This window comes from Gobio gobio (genome assembly GCF_949357685.1).
Source record: "Gobio gobio genome assembly, chromosome: 7".
In the NCBI taxonomy this organism is placed as follows: Eukaryota; Metazoa; Chordata; class Actinopteri; order Cypriniformes; family Gobionidae; genus Gobio; species Gobio gobio.
Window position 1 is genome coordinate 5,502,575 of NC_137103.1, and position 14,798 is coordinate 5,517,372.

At 38.8% G+C, this 14,798-nt stretch overlaps 1 protein-coding gene across 1 annotated transcript; it reads left to right on the forward strand.

Moving 5' to 3' along the window:
• Positions 1 to 3,083: 3,083 nt before the first annotated feature.
• On the forward strand, positions 3,084 to 14,147 carry LOC307128965 (tripartite motif-containing protein 16-like). Its single transcript, XM_079821057.1, has 6 exons — positions 3,084 to 3,732; positions 5,061 to 5,156; positions 5,243 to 5,476; positions 11,823 to 11,991; positions 12,145 to 12,180; positions 12,398 to 14,147. The coding sequence occupies exons 1-6, from the start codon at positions 3,160 to 3,162 to the stop codon at positions 12,976 to 12,978; spliced, it is 1,689 nt and encodes a 562-aa protein (XP_079677183.1). The 5' UTR covers positions 3,084 to 3,159; the 3' UTR covers positions 12,979 to 14,147.
• Positions 14,148 to 14,798: the final 651 nt, after the last annotated feature.

Sequence of the window (14,798 nt, forward strand, 5' to 3'; positions counted from 1 at the left end):
ATATCTAAAAAAGATGTTATCGCTGTCTTACCGACTGGATTCGGCAAAAGTCTGATACCAGCTTGGCCCTTTGGTGGCTAAACGAATGGGTCTTAGCGAGAGTCCTCTGGCAGTGTTAATGTTTTACAAAATATAGTTTTAAGTCCTTTTCAGGAGTGAATGTAGTTGTTTAAAGCTCAAATCTGTGGTTTATTTATAAAGAGAGCGCCTTTTTTAAAAATTTGATCTGCCGTTTTCGGAGTTGTGAGCTCCAGTGGCTCAGCGGCGCTCAACCGATCATTGAGCCCGCCGAGAGGAGCCTTTCCTCGGCCAGTCCTTCTGCCGTCTGCCGCTGGCTCTGATGTCTCTGTAGTGGTTAAACCGTCTCGTCTTGTGCAGATCTAACGGCTGATCTTTGCTCTCATTAATCTATCATTTGTTCCTAGACAGATCGTTTTGTCTGAGGGCAAAGTGAAGTTTCATAACTTTATATTTTTAAGATATTAAACTTTACCGTTGTAGTCTCCTAGCGCTGACTTTGACTGAATTGCTTTATTTATTGTATAGCTTCTTATACCTTTTACTTATGCTTTTATAATTGCTATTGATGATCACACATAAACTGACATTTAACAAAAAGAGACTGGGTTGTGTTTTGTGTCCGCTCTGCATACGTCATCTCCCTCATCGCTCTGATTGGTTTTAGGTCTATCCAATTACGCCCCTTTGGAAATGATTTGTCTATGAAGCTTTGCCAGACCATAACTCAGTTACTACTGAGAATGGTCTGGTTTTAACCAGGCTTGACAACCGTACAAAGTCTCATGCCATTCGGACAAAGGGAACATGTTTTTTATTTGAGCAAACGTGCTTTGGGGTCAGAAAAGGGTTAACACTGGGGATTTTACTGTGTAAACATATGATTTTTTAAAATAATTCTTTAAATAATTTATTTAAAAAGTAATTTATTAAATTAATTTGGAAAATTGTCCTTGTCTTTAAATACGAAAACGTAGTTAGTAAAAGTAACTTGATTTGTAACTGTAACAGTTTTGGGTCTTGTTTGTGTTCATGTCTTTGTAATTATGCTCCTTGTCATGTTTCCTGGTTTTGTCATGTGTTATTGTTTGTCATGGTTTTATGTCTGTTCAAGTCAAGTCATCGTTTGTGTTGCATCTGTTCTCTCTGTTCATGTTTTGGATTCACTGTAAATAAACTGCACTTGGGTTCATCACAACTTGCCTCCAGTGGACTAACGTCACAGAATATTATATTAATATATATATGTTGTTAGGCCTCCTCTAACTATAGAGAGTTGTTCTATTAGAGGCCTTCACTCCTCTGAGCCCCACCCATTATTGTATCAAGCTGCTTGCCCTGTTATGTCGCTTCCTTGACAGGCGTAGGACTTGGTGTATTCAGCCATAGGCGTTGCTTGGCTTCCTCTCGCTAGAGAGAGTGATCTTACTGAGGTCTCCGCTTCCCAGAGCTCCGCTAGGACAGCATTATGAGTTGTAGGCTCTTTGTGAGTCTCCTTGTAAGATGTCCTGAGTGTGGGGCATTGTTAGGTCTCCTCCTGATTTAGAGAATTGTCATGTTGAGGCCTCAGCTCCAAGAGCTCGGCTAGGCAGTTTGATAAGTTGTCAGGCTTTTTGTGAGCCTCCTTGACTGCTGTGAGCATTGCTAGGCCTCCTCTCACTAGAGAGTTTTCTTATTGAGGCGTCCGCTCCCCAGCGCTCCGCTAGATAGCAATTGTGAGTTGTAGGCTCTCTGAGCAGCACGAGTTCCCTTTCGAAAGGGAGCGTCTCAGGTTATGCATATAACCATGGTTCCCTGAGAATGGGGAACGAGACGCTGCGTCCCTTTGCCATGCTTTCGTTATTTCTACACACGTCTCCTTCAGACAAGAAGTGGATGATGTATTTCACAGGTGTGCTTTTATACTCATGGTCGCACCAGAGGTGGCGTTATAGGCTGCCGTCTGCCAATGTCAAGTTCATTGTCATGTGACTTCTTCATTTTACAATAATGGTCCAGGTCACTAGTAGTTCCTGCAGAGTGACTAAGTAATGCTTGTAATTAGTGATGCACTTTATGACTTTGAGAGTAAAAAAAGACAATTTCTCACATCTCAAACACGTCAATGTTGTGATTAGTAATTCATTAGTAATTCTTTATTATTTGTTATAGTTATCTATTAGTTTTTAGTGATGCCAATCCCATTCAGTAATTATTGATTACCTAATAAGGAACTATCTTAGTCCTAAATTTATATTACTTTAAGCTTGTTTCTATATTAGTTAATAGTAGTAGCTGAAGTGTTGATGTAGTTCTACTCATTAGTCTGCATTACTTCCTGCATAGTTACCTATTAATGACGGACCATTATTCTAAAGCGTTATTGCTTGTTGTTGTCTACAAATCCATCTTGAAAGTAGCAATTATCAAAATGTTTTGCATCAAATACAATACATATACAGTTTAATGTCTACAGTGGATAGTGTCTGGAGCTCATGCTGTAGTTTATCAGGGTTTCTGTAAGAAATAATGTTGTTAATAACATCACCTTTACAATCAGAGATTAGACACTAGATGAGATCAGTGAATCAACCGCTAAATTATGTTTATGTTACAAATTAACCTTTCAACAAAACATACATATACAATTTAAATATGGAAAACAGAAGCTCAAGGGTCAATCAAGTCAATTGACCTTTATTTCTATAGCGCTTTATACAATACAGATTGTTTCAACACAGCTTTACAGAGATAAAACAGTAAAATAATGATCAATGATGCAAACAAGTCCATTCTGCGGTAAAGCTGCTCTATAAAGAAAATAGTGTCATTGTTCAGCTGAAGTCAGTTCAGTGTTCATTCAGTTCAGTTCAATAACTGTGTCTATAAAGTAGATCTGGAGGTTTGTTCAACAGAGTTTAGTTCCAGCTGTAACTGAACACACCTTATTTAACTAATAAAGGTTTTTGCATTTACTATTGTAGAATCTGAACTCAGCATGAATGAGGCTTTATGACGCTTTATAGACTTGCAGATAAACCGGTTCTGCACACGTCACTCAAACACAGAACCAGGAAGCAGAAATCACATGACTTCAGGGAAAGAGAGACTGAAGTGTAGTCGAGCTGGTGTGTGTTTGTGTCTCTGTGTTCATTCAGTAAAATGGCAGAAGCCAGATTTTCTCAGGATGAGTTCATGTGTTCAGTGTGTCTGGATCTCCTGAAGGATCCAGTGACCATCTCGTGTGGACACAGTTACTGTAAGAGCTGTATTACAGGCTGCTGGGATCAGGAGGATCAGATGAGAGTCTACAGCTGCCCTCAGTGCAGACAGACCTTCAGTCCAAGACCTGCTTTAGCTAAAAACACCATGATGGCTGAAGTGGTGGAGAAACTGAAGAAGACTAAACTTCCTGCTGACTGTTACGCTGGAGCTGGAGATGTGCAGTGTGACGTCTGTACTGGAAGAAAACACAAAGCCGTCAAGTCCTGTCTGGTGTGTCTGAACTCTTACTGTCAGAATCACCTTCAACAACATGAGAGTTGGTTTAAAGGAAAGAGACACAATCTGACCGATGCCACTGGACGACTGCAGGAGATGATCTGCCAAACTCATGATAAACTCCTGGAGGTTTTCTGCCGCACTGACCAGAAGTTTATATGTGTGCTGTGTACGATGGACGAACATAAAAACCACGACACTGTATCAGCCGCAGCCCAGAGGACAGAGAAACAGGTATGAAATCACACACTGATCAAATAATGCTGACACTATTTATACTGGCACCATATGATCAGGAAACATCATTCACACTGCAGACGTCAGCAGAAGTCAACAGGAGCTGGAAGTGGACTTTCACCGCTGAGCGTACAGATGTTAAGAGAAGACTTTGTGTCACTTTAAGCAGTAAAAGACTCATAAGATGTAGTTTGAGACTGTGCAGATCTGAAGGAAACAATGTCAAGATATGAGACTTGAGAAAGTTAAAGATATGAAACTATGAGATATATAATCTATAATAACTTAAAGGGTTAGTTCACCCAAAAATGAAAATTCTGTCATTAATTACTCACCCTCATGTCGTTCCGACACCCGTAAGACCTCCATTCATATTCGGAACACAAATGAAGATATTAGTATATATAGTTATATATATAGTTTTTGTGCGCAAAAAAAAAATCAAAATAACACCTTTAACCAACTTGTTCTTGTCTTCCGTGTGTGTCTCCACGACGCATGCGCGAGAATATGACGTAGCGCCGGCGTTCGGGAATCCATGAAATGCACACTTTAGCCCCATTTTGAGAACTACGCCGAGACCTAAAGCACGATCAATGTAGAATTCAACAGCTTAGACACGCGCGTCTTCCTCTGCTCGTAAACAAATCGCTTCTGGGTCATGTGTCCGAACGCCGGATCATATTCTCGCGCATGCGTCGTGGAGACACACACGGAAGACAAGAACAAGTTGGTTAAAGGTGTTATTTTGATTTTTTTTGCACACAAAAACTATTGTCGTCGCATCGTAAAATTATTGTAGAGTCACTGTGGTGAGATGGACTTTGTAACGACGTTTTAAGTGCCTTTTATGGGTCTTGGAAGTGTCAATGTACTGAATGCCAATGGAGGCCTATCTGAAGCCTTTCTCAGCATCAGCTTTACACTAAAATATCTTCATTTGTGTTCCGAAGATGAACGGAGGTCTGACGGGTGTCGAACGACATGAGGGTGAGTAATTAATGACAGAATTTTCATTTTTGGGTGAACAAACCCTTTAAGTGGATAAAATCATCTTCATTGTGTGCTATAAATCATCATAATCTTAATAGTTATAACCACACATAGGTAAGTATTATTACTGTTGTTCTGATTATTCATGAGATGACACAACACATTATAAGGTTGTTTATAAGGCATTATGCATGTGTTATAATGCACTAAGAATATCCTTATAATGGATTATAAACACAAGCTTCATAGAAAGTGTTAGCAAACAAAAGCTCCCATGATGCTCTAGTGTGCGCAGTATAAAGTGGCGTCTCTGTCATTGGTTTGTGCTGCAGAAGCGGCTGAAGGAGACGCAGAGGTCGTTCCAGCAGAGAATCCAGCAGAGAGAGAAAGATCTTCAGCAGCTGAGAGAGGCTGTGGAGGCTCATAAGGTGAGTCTGGAGAAGAAGAGAAGTTTGAGAAGTGTCAGTCAGGACTCACTGAAGCCACTGTGTGATTGTGATGTGTGTCCTAACAGCGCTCTGCACAGACAGCAGTGGAGGACAGTGAGAGGATCTTCACTGAGCTCATCCGCTCCATTGAGAGAAGCCGCTCTGAGGCCACACAGCGGATCAGAGATCAGGAAAAGACTGCAGTGAGTCGAGCTGAAGGACGACTGGAGCGACTGGAGCAGGAGATCAATGATCTGAGGAGGAGAGACGCTGAGCTGGAGCAGCTTTCACACACACAGGATCACGTCCATTTCCTGCAGGTAACAGAGATCTAGAAGAACAAGAGACTCACAGAGAAACATTTCATGAGAGCAGAATGTACGGTGGCTGAGAGAGCTCAACGCGCTGCAAATGAAGAAAACACATGCAAATAGAAAAAACACCAGCAAATAAAGAAAACATCTTCATCAGTTTTACAACATATGCGCTGCAAAAGTTCACAACACATGCAAATACAAAAACGCAGCTGCAAATAGGCCTGCTCATAATGCACATACGATCAGAATGTTAAAATAAACAAACACCTTTCAGGTGCAGCCCACCGAAGACTAATGGACGTCAATTGCTGATGTTCCCTTATAACACTTTCGTTTTGGTATGCCAGTCCCGGCGCCAGGACAAACGATTTGGGGTATTATTTTGTGTTAAAAAATATTATTCATAAATTATTAATAATTAATAATATATATTTTTTTATAATTTACTTGATTTTATGACTCAAATCCCAATTAATTATTCACTGCAGAAAGTGAAACTAAAAGTCAGCGATGAGAGCTCTTCTTCAACATGTTCTGATAACACTATTTAACCTAAATTTATGTATTATTATTTCCCTTGTGGCCCGTAGTTAAAAGAAATGAGAACAGATAGGTGTTATACAAGTTTTTTTAATGAGGAGTTAGCTAATCTTATTACAGCACGTCAGTTATTATAGTATTTGCATGTGTTGTGGACTTTTTGCAGCGCGTTTTTGTATTTGCATGTGTTTTCTTCATTTGCAGCGCGTTGAGCTGTCTCGGCCACCGTAAGAATGAGCCGTTGATCTGTGTGTTGGGTTATTATATAATCATCCGTCAGACGCTCATCTGATCGTCTTCTTGTGAAAGAGACGCACTTACAGATGCAGTTCAGCTCTGGAAATCTCTTAACCGCTTCACTGTCACACCCTTCTTGAGAATAGACGTGAAAATGCACTATCCAAACTTCAATGGCTGTAATTCAGTTCAACAAATTAAAGTATGAAAAAGTTTAATTTGACAGTAAATTAAATATACTGTACTAATGTTATTTTATATAAAATATATATTTTATCAAATAATTTTTACTCCAAAATTTTTAAAAATCGAAGCCATATGAGTTGTTCCAAATTAGAAGTTGGTATCACAAAAATTGAAGCTCCCATGAGATTTTGTTTAGGCGTTGTACCAGAAATAGCCACCGGGTGTCGTCCACATTCTCCTGTAACAAATGAATACATTTCTGCCCAAATATCACTTCTATCACAAAACAGTCACCAAATATGAACCTTTGTGCCTCAGACCTTTCCGATGACATGTGTTTTGTCAAGATTAGAAAAAGGTTTTGATTTATAAAGCAGTTGAAATAAATTGTGTAATATGAAACCTGACACCGCCCACTAGGGGAGGAGCCGCTAGAAGAATTTAAAGTGCCGTTTCCATGGTAACACAACATCCAATTTCACAGGATGAATTTTGAGTTTGTAAGCTTTGAAATGATAAATTTATGATCATTACTAATTAAAAAAAGAGCGCTAAGTGTCCCGCTGCTTGAGTCTCAGTTGCGCAGTCCCACGTCTCTGGACTAATTTGCCTAATCTTCACGGTTCTTTAGACCGCAGTGGAAACTAGGGCTGAAACCATTCATCGAGTTACTCGATTAACTCGATTACAAAAATTCCTCAAGGCAAAAACTCTGCCTCGAAGCCTCGTTAAACTCCTATGACGCGCTCTATACGCGCAGGAATCTGATTCACACGGACCTGTTCAATGTTCAGGAAGCACACCATAGCGCGAGATACATTTTGAATTTAGTTGGCGCGATGGTGGAGAGTAAAGATGTCCATAAACGGCAGAGAATGTCTAAAGTTTGGGATCATTACATTCTTAAAAAAGAAGAGAACAAGGTGCAATGTGTCTACTGCAAAGTAGACCTGGCGTTCCACAGCAGTGTGACTTCAATGGTAATGTAGCCTAAGCCTATACATTGATGTTCGCTGATTTTAGTCCCATACTGTATTTGTAGCGATGTCGTGATGCGCTTTGACTAGATATGATGTTTAGCTTTGATGTTTTTAAGTAGTAAACGTATTCACATTCAACTGCAAGAGAGTATAGCCTAAAAAAAGAACCCCTTCACACACACACACACACACACACACACACACCCTCGTCTCTCTCACGCGTCAGTCAGACCAATCGCGGCAATGCATCACATATGCTTAAACTTTTATGTAGCCACGCAACAATAATTTCAGCATGTGTTCACTGGATACATCGGGACGTGACGTTGTGATGTGATTTTTCGAACGGATGCTTCACCTAAAATGCATCGCAATGCAAGTGATGAAAGCCAGATGCAGCGCTCTATTGAAAATTAATGTATGTATTTCTGCCGTACCAAACTGCAATGAAGCAACTGGTCTGACTGGAACGTCACTCTTCCTCACGCACACACACACACACACACACACACACACACACATGTTTGTTTTTGTGAAATGTGAGGACATTCCATAGGCGTAATGGTTTTTATTCCGTACAAACCGTATTTTCTATCCCCTTACACTGCCCCCACACACACACACACTGCCCCTGCCCCTAAACCTAACCCTCACAGGAGACTGTGCAGTTCACTTTCTGTGAAAAAAAACTTGTTCTGTGATTTATAAGCATTTTGAAAAGTGAGGACATGGGGATTACCTCTTTTTGTAATACCCATGACATTATACACATTTGTGTCCTGATATTTCACAAAAACATGCCCACACACACACACACACACACACACACACACACACACACACACACACACACACACACACACACACACACACACACAAGGTTACCATAGCAAATAGGCTCACCCCAGAAATGATATATTATTTGTTAGTAGCCTAATGGTAAATGCTGCAGGTGTAGAAATCTACAGAAACAGATATTTACTTTGATGTCAGGGCTAGATTACAGCATTAAACCAGTTGTGCATATTAATAAATTAAATTGCTTTTCCTCTTCATTTTCGTTATGCATTATTTGTTTTGGTTGTTTAAAAACACACACACACACACACAACATTTTTTGTATCCGATTAATCGATCGATTAAGTGCTAGATTAATCGATTACAATAATAATCAGTGGTGGGCTGTCAGGGTCTTCTCTGCTGGCCCTGTCAAAATCAAAAATATATATATTTTTCATAATTAAATGAATGTGTCTGAACGAGTCTAAATTCAATTGCTCTCTATTTCAGTACGTTACAATTATATTTCCAGAAAGAATGTGGTTATTTTTTGTGAGGCTGAGCTGTATTTTTCATCTAAACGCATCACAGCTCTGTGGACCAGCACTAGTGGAATAGCGAGCCTTCAGTTGAAGCTGCCATTTTTCATTGGATCATAACTTTGACTGACGTGGGTCATCAGCCAATCAAATGTTGATGTGTAGTGATAAAACGCCCCAGAGGCCCAGCGATTAGTAGTGGGAAGTTCGGATAATTTTACTGACTCGGATCTTTGAGTCTCGTTCAGCAAAATGAACTAATCTTTCATTTCAGAAAAATATAATTAAAATGACATGTTAAATAGCCCAACCCATCTAGAAGGCCTACTTATGTAAATGTTGATTACATTTGTAAAACTAAATAAAAATAAACTAAAGGGTACTGCAACCAAAGCCAAATGATAAGAAACTGAAACGTTTAATGAATTGATTAGTTGTTGGGTCAGGCTATTGCAGTCTAACTCTGTTAGTTCACCTCACCTCCTGATCCGAGACATTCTTTCTTTTGCAACTTCATATTTATCACGTTTGTTCTCCGCCTCTCGTGTCCTCGAACTCCTCGAGACGTTAGTTGTCCACTCGTCTGTGTCTGACTCTGATCTGGGGCCGGGCCATGTGACACAGGTCCGGGAACAGAATGATTAGTTCATCTTTCGAGTCTCGAGTTCGGGTTTGAGTCTTTCGTTCTTCCTGTCAGTCTCATAGAGTCTATGCTGTCAGTAGCGGAAACAGAAAAGATTCGTTCTTACGAGTCTTTCGGGTTTGACGTTTGAGTCATTCGTTCTTTTGCCACGTGACTTGTCACCGTATTGAACACTAGTTCACAACCTTTTTACTAACAAGCACGTAGTTATTTTTTTATTTTATTTTTATTTTTTTTATATATAATTCTCAGTTAATATCAGACATAAACAACTATGGGAAATATATTGACTATTCAAGTCTAACATCACAAATTCAAGTCAATTAGACTATTACTCATTTTGAATCATATAGCACACACACACACACACACACACACACACACACACACACACGCACACACACACACACACACACACACACACACACACACACACACACACACACATATATATGTGTGTGTGTAATATGTTTTTGTATAGGTGCTATAGGCCTATAAGCTATGTAACAAAGGTTTTGGTAACATTTTTAAACTGATTTTTAATCATTAATAACACAAGGAAAAAATAATAATAATATAACTCAATAGAGAAAAATAAAATACAGTTGATTCAAAACGAGTAATAGTCTAATTGACTTGAATTTGTGATGTTAGACTTGAATAGTCAATATATTTCCCATATTTGTATATGTCTGATATTAACTGAGAATATAAAAAAATAAAAATAAAATAAAAAATAACTACGTGCTTGTTAGTAAAAAGGTTGTGAACTAGTGTTTAATACGGTGACAAATCACGTGGCAAAAGAACGAATGACTCAAACGTCAAACCCGAAAGACTCGTAAGAACGAATCTTTTCTGTTTCCGCTACTGACAGCATAGACTCTATGGGACTGACAGGAAGAACGAAAGACTCGAACCCGAACTCGAGACTCGAAAGATGAACTAATCATTTCTGTTCTTTCCAGTACAGATTTAGCGTAATGCGCATGCGCGGTCAACACAAAATGAACGAATCACTCTCTGAGACAACTCGGTAGTCCCGAGTCATATTAAAGATTCGTTCAAAATGAACGAATCATTCATGAACGACACATCACTACCAGCGATGTGTCTGCGCTCCCCCCGCTGATGTCATCAGCTGTTTGAACTTTTCTCTGGTTGTGAGGGATCTATGTGAAATAAGCTATGGCCGCTGCGGATGACGGGCTGCGCGAGCTTCGTGTGCATCCTGATGTAAAGCTGGTAATGTTAGCTGACACGCTGTGTTTATCTGCGTCTCTTTTGATGTTCTTGTTGGTCTGTGTTTTTGTTTGTTTGTTTAAGAGTGTTTGTGCCAGTGAGTTGATTTTGATTCATTTCACCAGTTGCCTAAACGGTATTTATTCTATACAGTGATTAGCACTGCAATATACTTTATTATTATGACAATACCGAGAAGACTTGAAGAACTCAAATACACCATATATTGTCTCAGTCGTGTGTTTATTGTCTTATATATATTTATTTGTTCTTGATTTTGAATAAGTCCTGACAAAAATTAAGAAATTGATATCACAGATTTTCATAATAATAATAATAATAATATATTTTGTAATGAAAATATATTATTTTTAGCCACAGGCATGTTAACTGGTTTAACTGCATTTTTTTTGAAAAATTATTTATTTATATATATATATATATAATTATATATATTATTATTATTATTATTATATTGTTATATTTATTCTTAAATACTCTATTTTTATAATTTTATTGTAATAGTAATATTTCTTATTTTGTTAAATATTATTCTATATATTATTAGCAATAATAAAAAATAATAATGATTATTATTAGTCATATATAAGCACAAAATGTATATATATTTACACATATAATTTACACATATGTGTATGTAATTACACATTTTAAATTGAAATTTTAACAAGAATAATCGTAATTTGATATTTTCCCCGAATCCTAACAGGATCCAGATCTGAACTCATTTATAGTAAATTGATTGTCTGGTTTCCTTTCTATTGAGATTCTAGTTTGTCGTTTCTCTCTCCTCATCACTCGCTGCCCGATCACTAATAAAAAACCTCGCTCTGTTTTCACTCTGTGCTTTTAAATAATGACAATCTCTAGACACGCGACGCATTCAACCAACAATAAATGGACAAAGCTTAGAATAAAATGAGAAATGTTATAATATTTCCTTTAATAATACAACAGTATTGCTCCTTCACTTTCAATAATGCAACAGTAGCCGATTATTATTGAATAAAACTTAAAGTGCTTTATTAAAAGTGAAACATGAGCAGAATGAAGCTGATGCTGTGAAAGTGCTGGATTGAGGAGAGTCACTAAAGATCAACAAGAGCCGCTCAAATCTGACAGTAGTGCAGGTTATTGGCTGAAGTGTGGAGGTGATGAGCTTTGATTTCTGTTTTCTGTAGAGTTTCCAGTCTCTCTCAGCTCCTCCTGAATCTACAGACGTCAATGACAATCCCTTCAGTTCTCTCTCCTCTTTTGATGGCGTGAGAGAATCTGTCCGTCAGCTGAGAGACAAACTGGAGGATTTCTGCAAAGAGGAGCTGAAGAAGAAGAAGAAGATCTCTGACAGAGGTAAAGTCCTGGAGATTCATCTGCTCTCAGAAATCATCCTCCATCATCTCATATCATGTAGAAGATCATATTAGAAATGTCTTAGGAACGGATGCAGGGATCATTTTCTCTTGACATGATAATCACACTCTTCATGTCTGTTGATTTCCACAGTCATTGTTCTCAGGACCAGGAACGACTTCCTACAATGTAAGTCACTGAGAAAACAAGCAGAAAAACTCACTGAGTGTGTTCATGTTCTTCCTGGAGAAGGAGAAAGAAAACATGACAGAAGAGTTTTAGAGTTGATCATGTGATCTCTGGTAAACTGTACTGAGACACTGCTGATATATTGAACATGAAGAGTTCAGCTCCATTAAAAGATCAGACAGATTCATCATCCCTGATTCTGTTTTATCTCCGTCAGATTCCCGTCCGCTGACTCTGGATATGAACACAGTGAATAAACGCCTCCGTCTGTCTGAGAGGAACAGAAAGATTACATTCACTGACACAGATCAGCCGTATCCTGATCATCCAGACAGATTTGATGTGTGGCCTCAGGTGTTGTGTGGAGAGAGTGTGTGTGGAGAGAGTGTGTGTGGAGAGAGTGTGTGTGGAGAGAGTGTGTGTGGAGAGAGTGTGTGTGGACGCTGTTACTGGGAGATTGAGTGGAGTGGTAATGGTGTGTGTATATCAGTGTCATATAAGAGCATCAGCAGGAAGGGACGGGGTTATGAGTGTGTGTTTGGATCTAATGATCAGTCCTGGAGTTTGATCTGCTCTTCCTCCAGTTACTCATTCATACACAATAACATACAGACTAAACTCCCTGTAAAGCCCATCAGTGGTAGAATAGGAGTGTATGTGGATCACAGTGCAGGAACTCTGTCCTTCTACAGCGTCTCTGACACAATGAGCCTCATACACACAGTTCACACCACATTCACACACACACTCTATCCTGGGTTTTGGGTTTATTCTGGATCATCAGTGAAACTGTGTTGATGAATCAGAATAGACTGTAGAGAGATTCTACCCATAATGCTTTGAGCTGCATGATAAATCATAAACACTGAGATGTCTCTGACTTTCTCTTCATGACATTAATAGTTTACTCTTTATTTTAAGGTGTCGTTGTTACAGTGTAATTATATATATTTATTATTCATTAACAACATGTTCTTACTATAGGGTTCGGGTAGGATTAGGGTTTGGTTGAGGGTTAGTTCCATGTAATTATGCATTCTAAACTGTTGTTATTATTATGGTAAATATAAAATATGTCAAATATATAACAAGGACACTGTAAAATAAAGTGTTAGCCATTAATACTATAGCTGAGCTTCTGTTAGAGCCGGTGTGGTTGAGTAACGCCGGTTTCACACCGCACGCGTTAGCAGGGCGTTAGCAGCACAGGAGCGGAGCGTATGGAAGGCGGGAGCCGCGCGCACATTTTGTGCTTTCACACCAAGCCTGTAGTGCTCCTGTCAGAAACTGAAGCTTCCGCGCCACGATCGCCCCCTGGTGGCTGGTCCCAGTACAGCTCCTAAACCCCACCTCTCCATGTATTTGAATGGGCGCGAGACACACTAAACAATTTAATTACACTTCAAATAATTGTTTCCTAAAGATGGTTTCTGTCATTTTAGGCAGTTTTTATTACAATAATTTCATTTCAAGTGTTCGTTTTTTAAATAAGTTTAGTTTTAGTGAGTTATTTGATGCTATAAAAACGGGGGGTGTGACGTCATGATTGACAGCTGAGATTGACGGCTGCTCTGAGTGAAGTTGTCACTGAGGCACTAACAGACTTTTTTCTGGATTTTTGGGAGGAGATTGGAGCTTTAGCTTTAATTTCTGCACTTCCATAACTGTTTATTTCACACCAACATAATTAATCGTTCTGCATCTGTGAGATTGTGGGTGGGCTTTTGATAATCGCGCCTCTACTTCCTGCTCTCTACTGCGCAGACTCGGTCCCAAGATGTCAGCGCCGTGAGCGGGCCTATGAAAGCTTCAACTTTGGTCAGCGGAAGTCAATGAAGTCGCGTCGTCCATATTTTTTTTACGGTCTATGTTTCACACTGGCAGCGTTTGTCACGCGCAGCTGAACTGCAGCTTGTATATTGCAAATACAGACGAATATCGTCCATTGACACCTTTCCCGGTGTTCTCCCCCGACCCCTGTCTGTCTCGTGCTTTGATTTATGATGGGCAGCATGCTTCCTCCACGTCTAAAATAAATAAATATATATATATATAATAAATAATAATATATATATATATATATAATATATGTATATATATTTATATATATATTATAAATATATATATATTTTTTTTTATGTATATTATATATTGTAACAATTATCCACTGAAGGCAAGTTGAAGGACCCAAGTGCAGTTTTTATTCACAATTAAACATAAATCTCAACATAAATCAAAACAAGGACTTGGCATTTAACTATAACAAAACTCACCAACAGCAGGTTACAACATTCAATACTTGACAAAGACACATGGCAAACATGAGGGCTTAAATACACACACAGACTAATGACAAGACAAGTGACACCTGTGAACAGTGATGAGACAATGAACCAATGACAGGACAAGACACAAGATCACATGAGGGCATGGGAGTCACATGACAAGACCAGGAAGTGCATGACAAGACTGTGAACATGACAAACTCAAACATAACCATGAACATGATAAACAAAACAGAACCAAGAACAATGAACATGAACCATCACCAAAACACCCTGTGACATATATATATATATATATATGCGATATGGACTAAAAAAATTATCCCGATATTT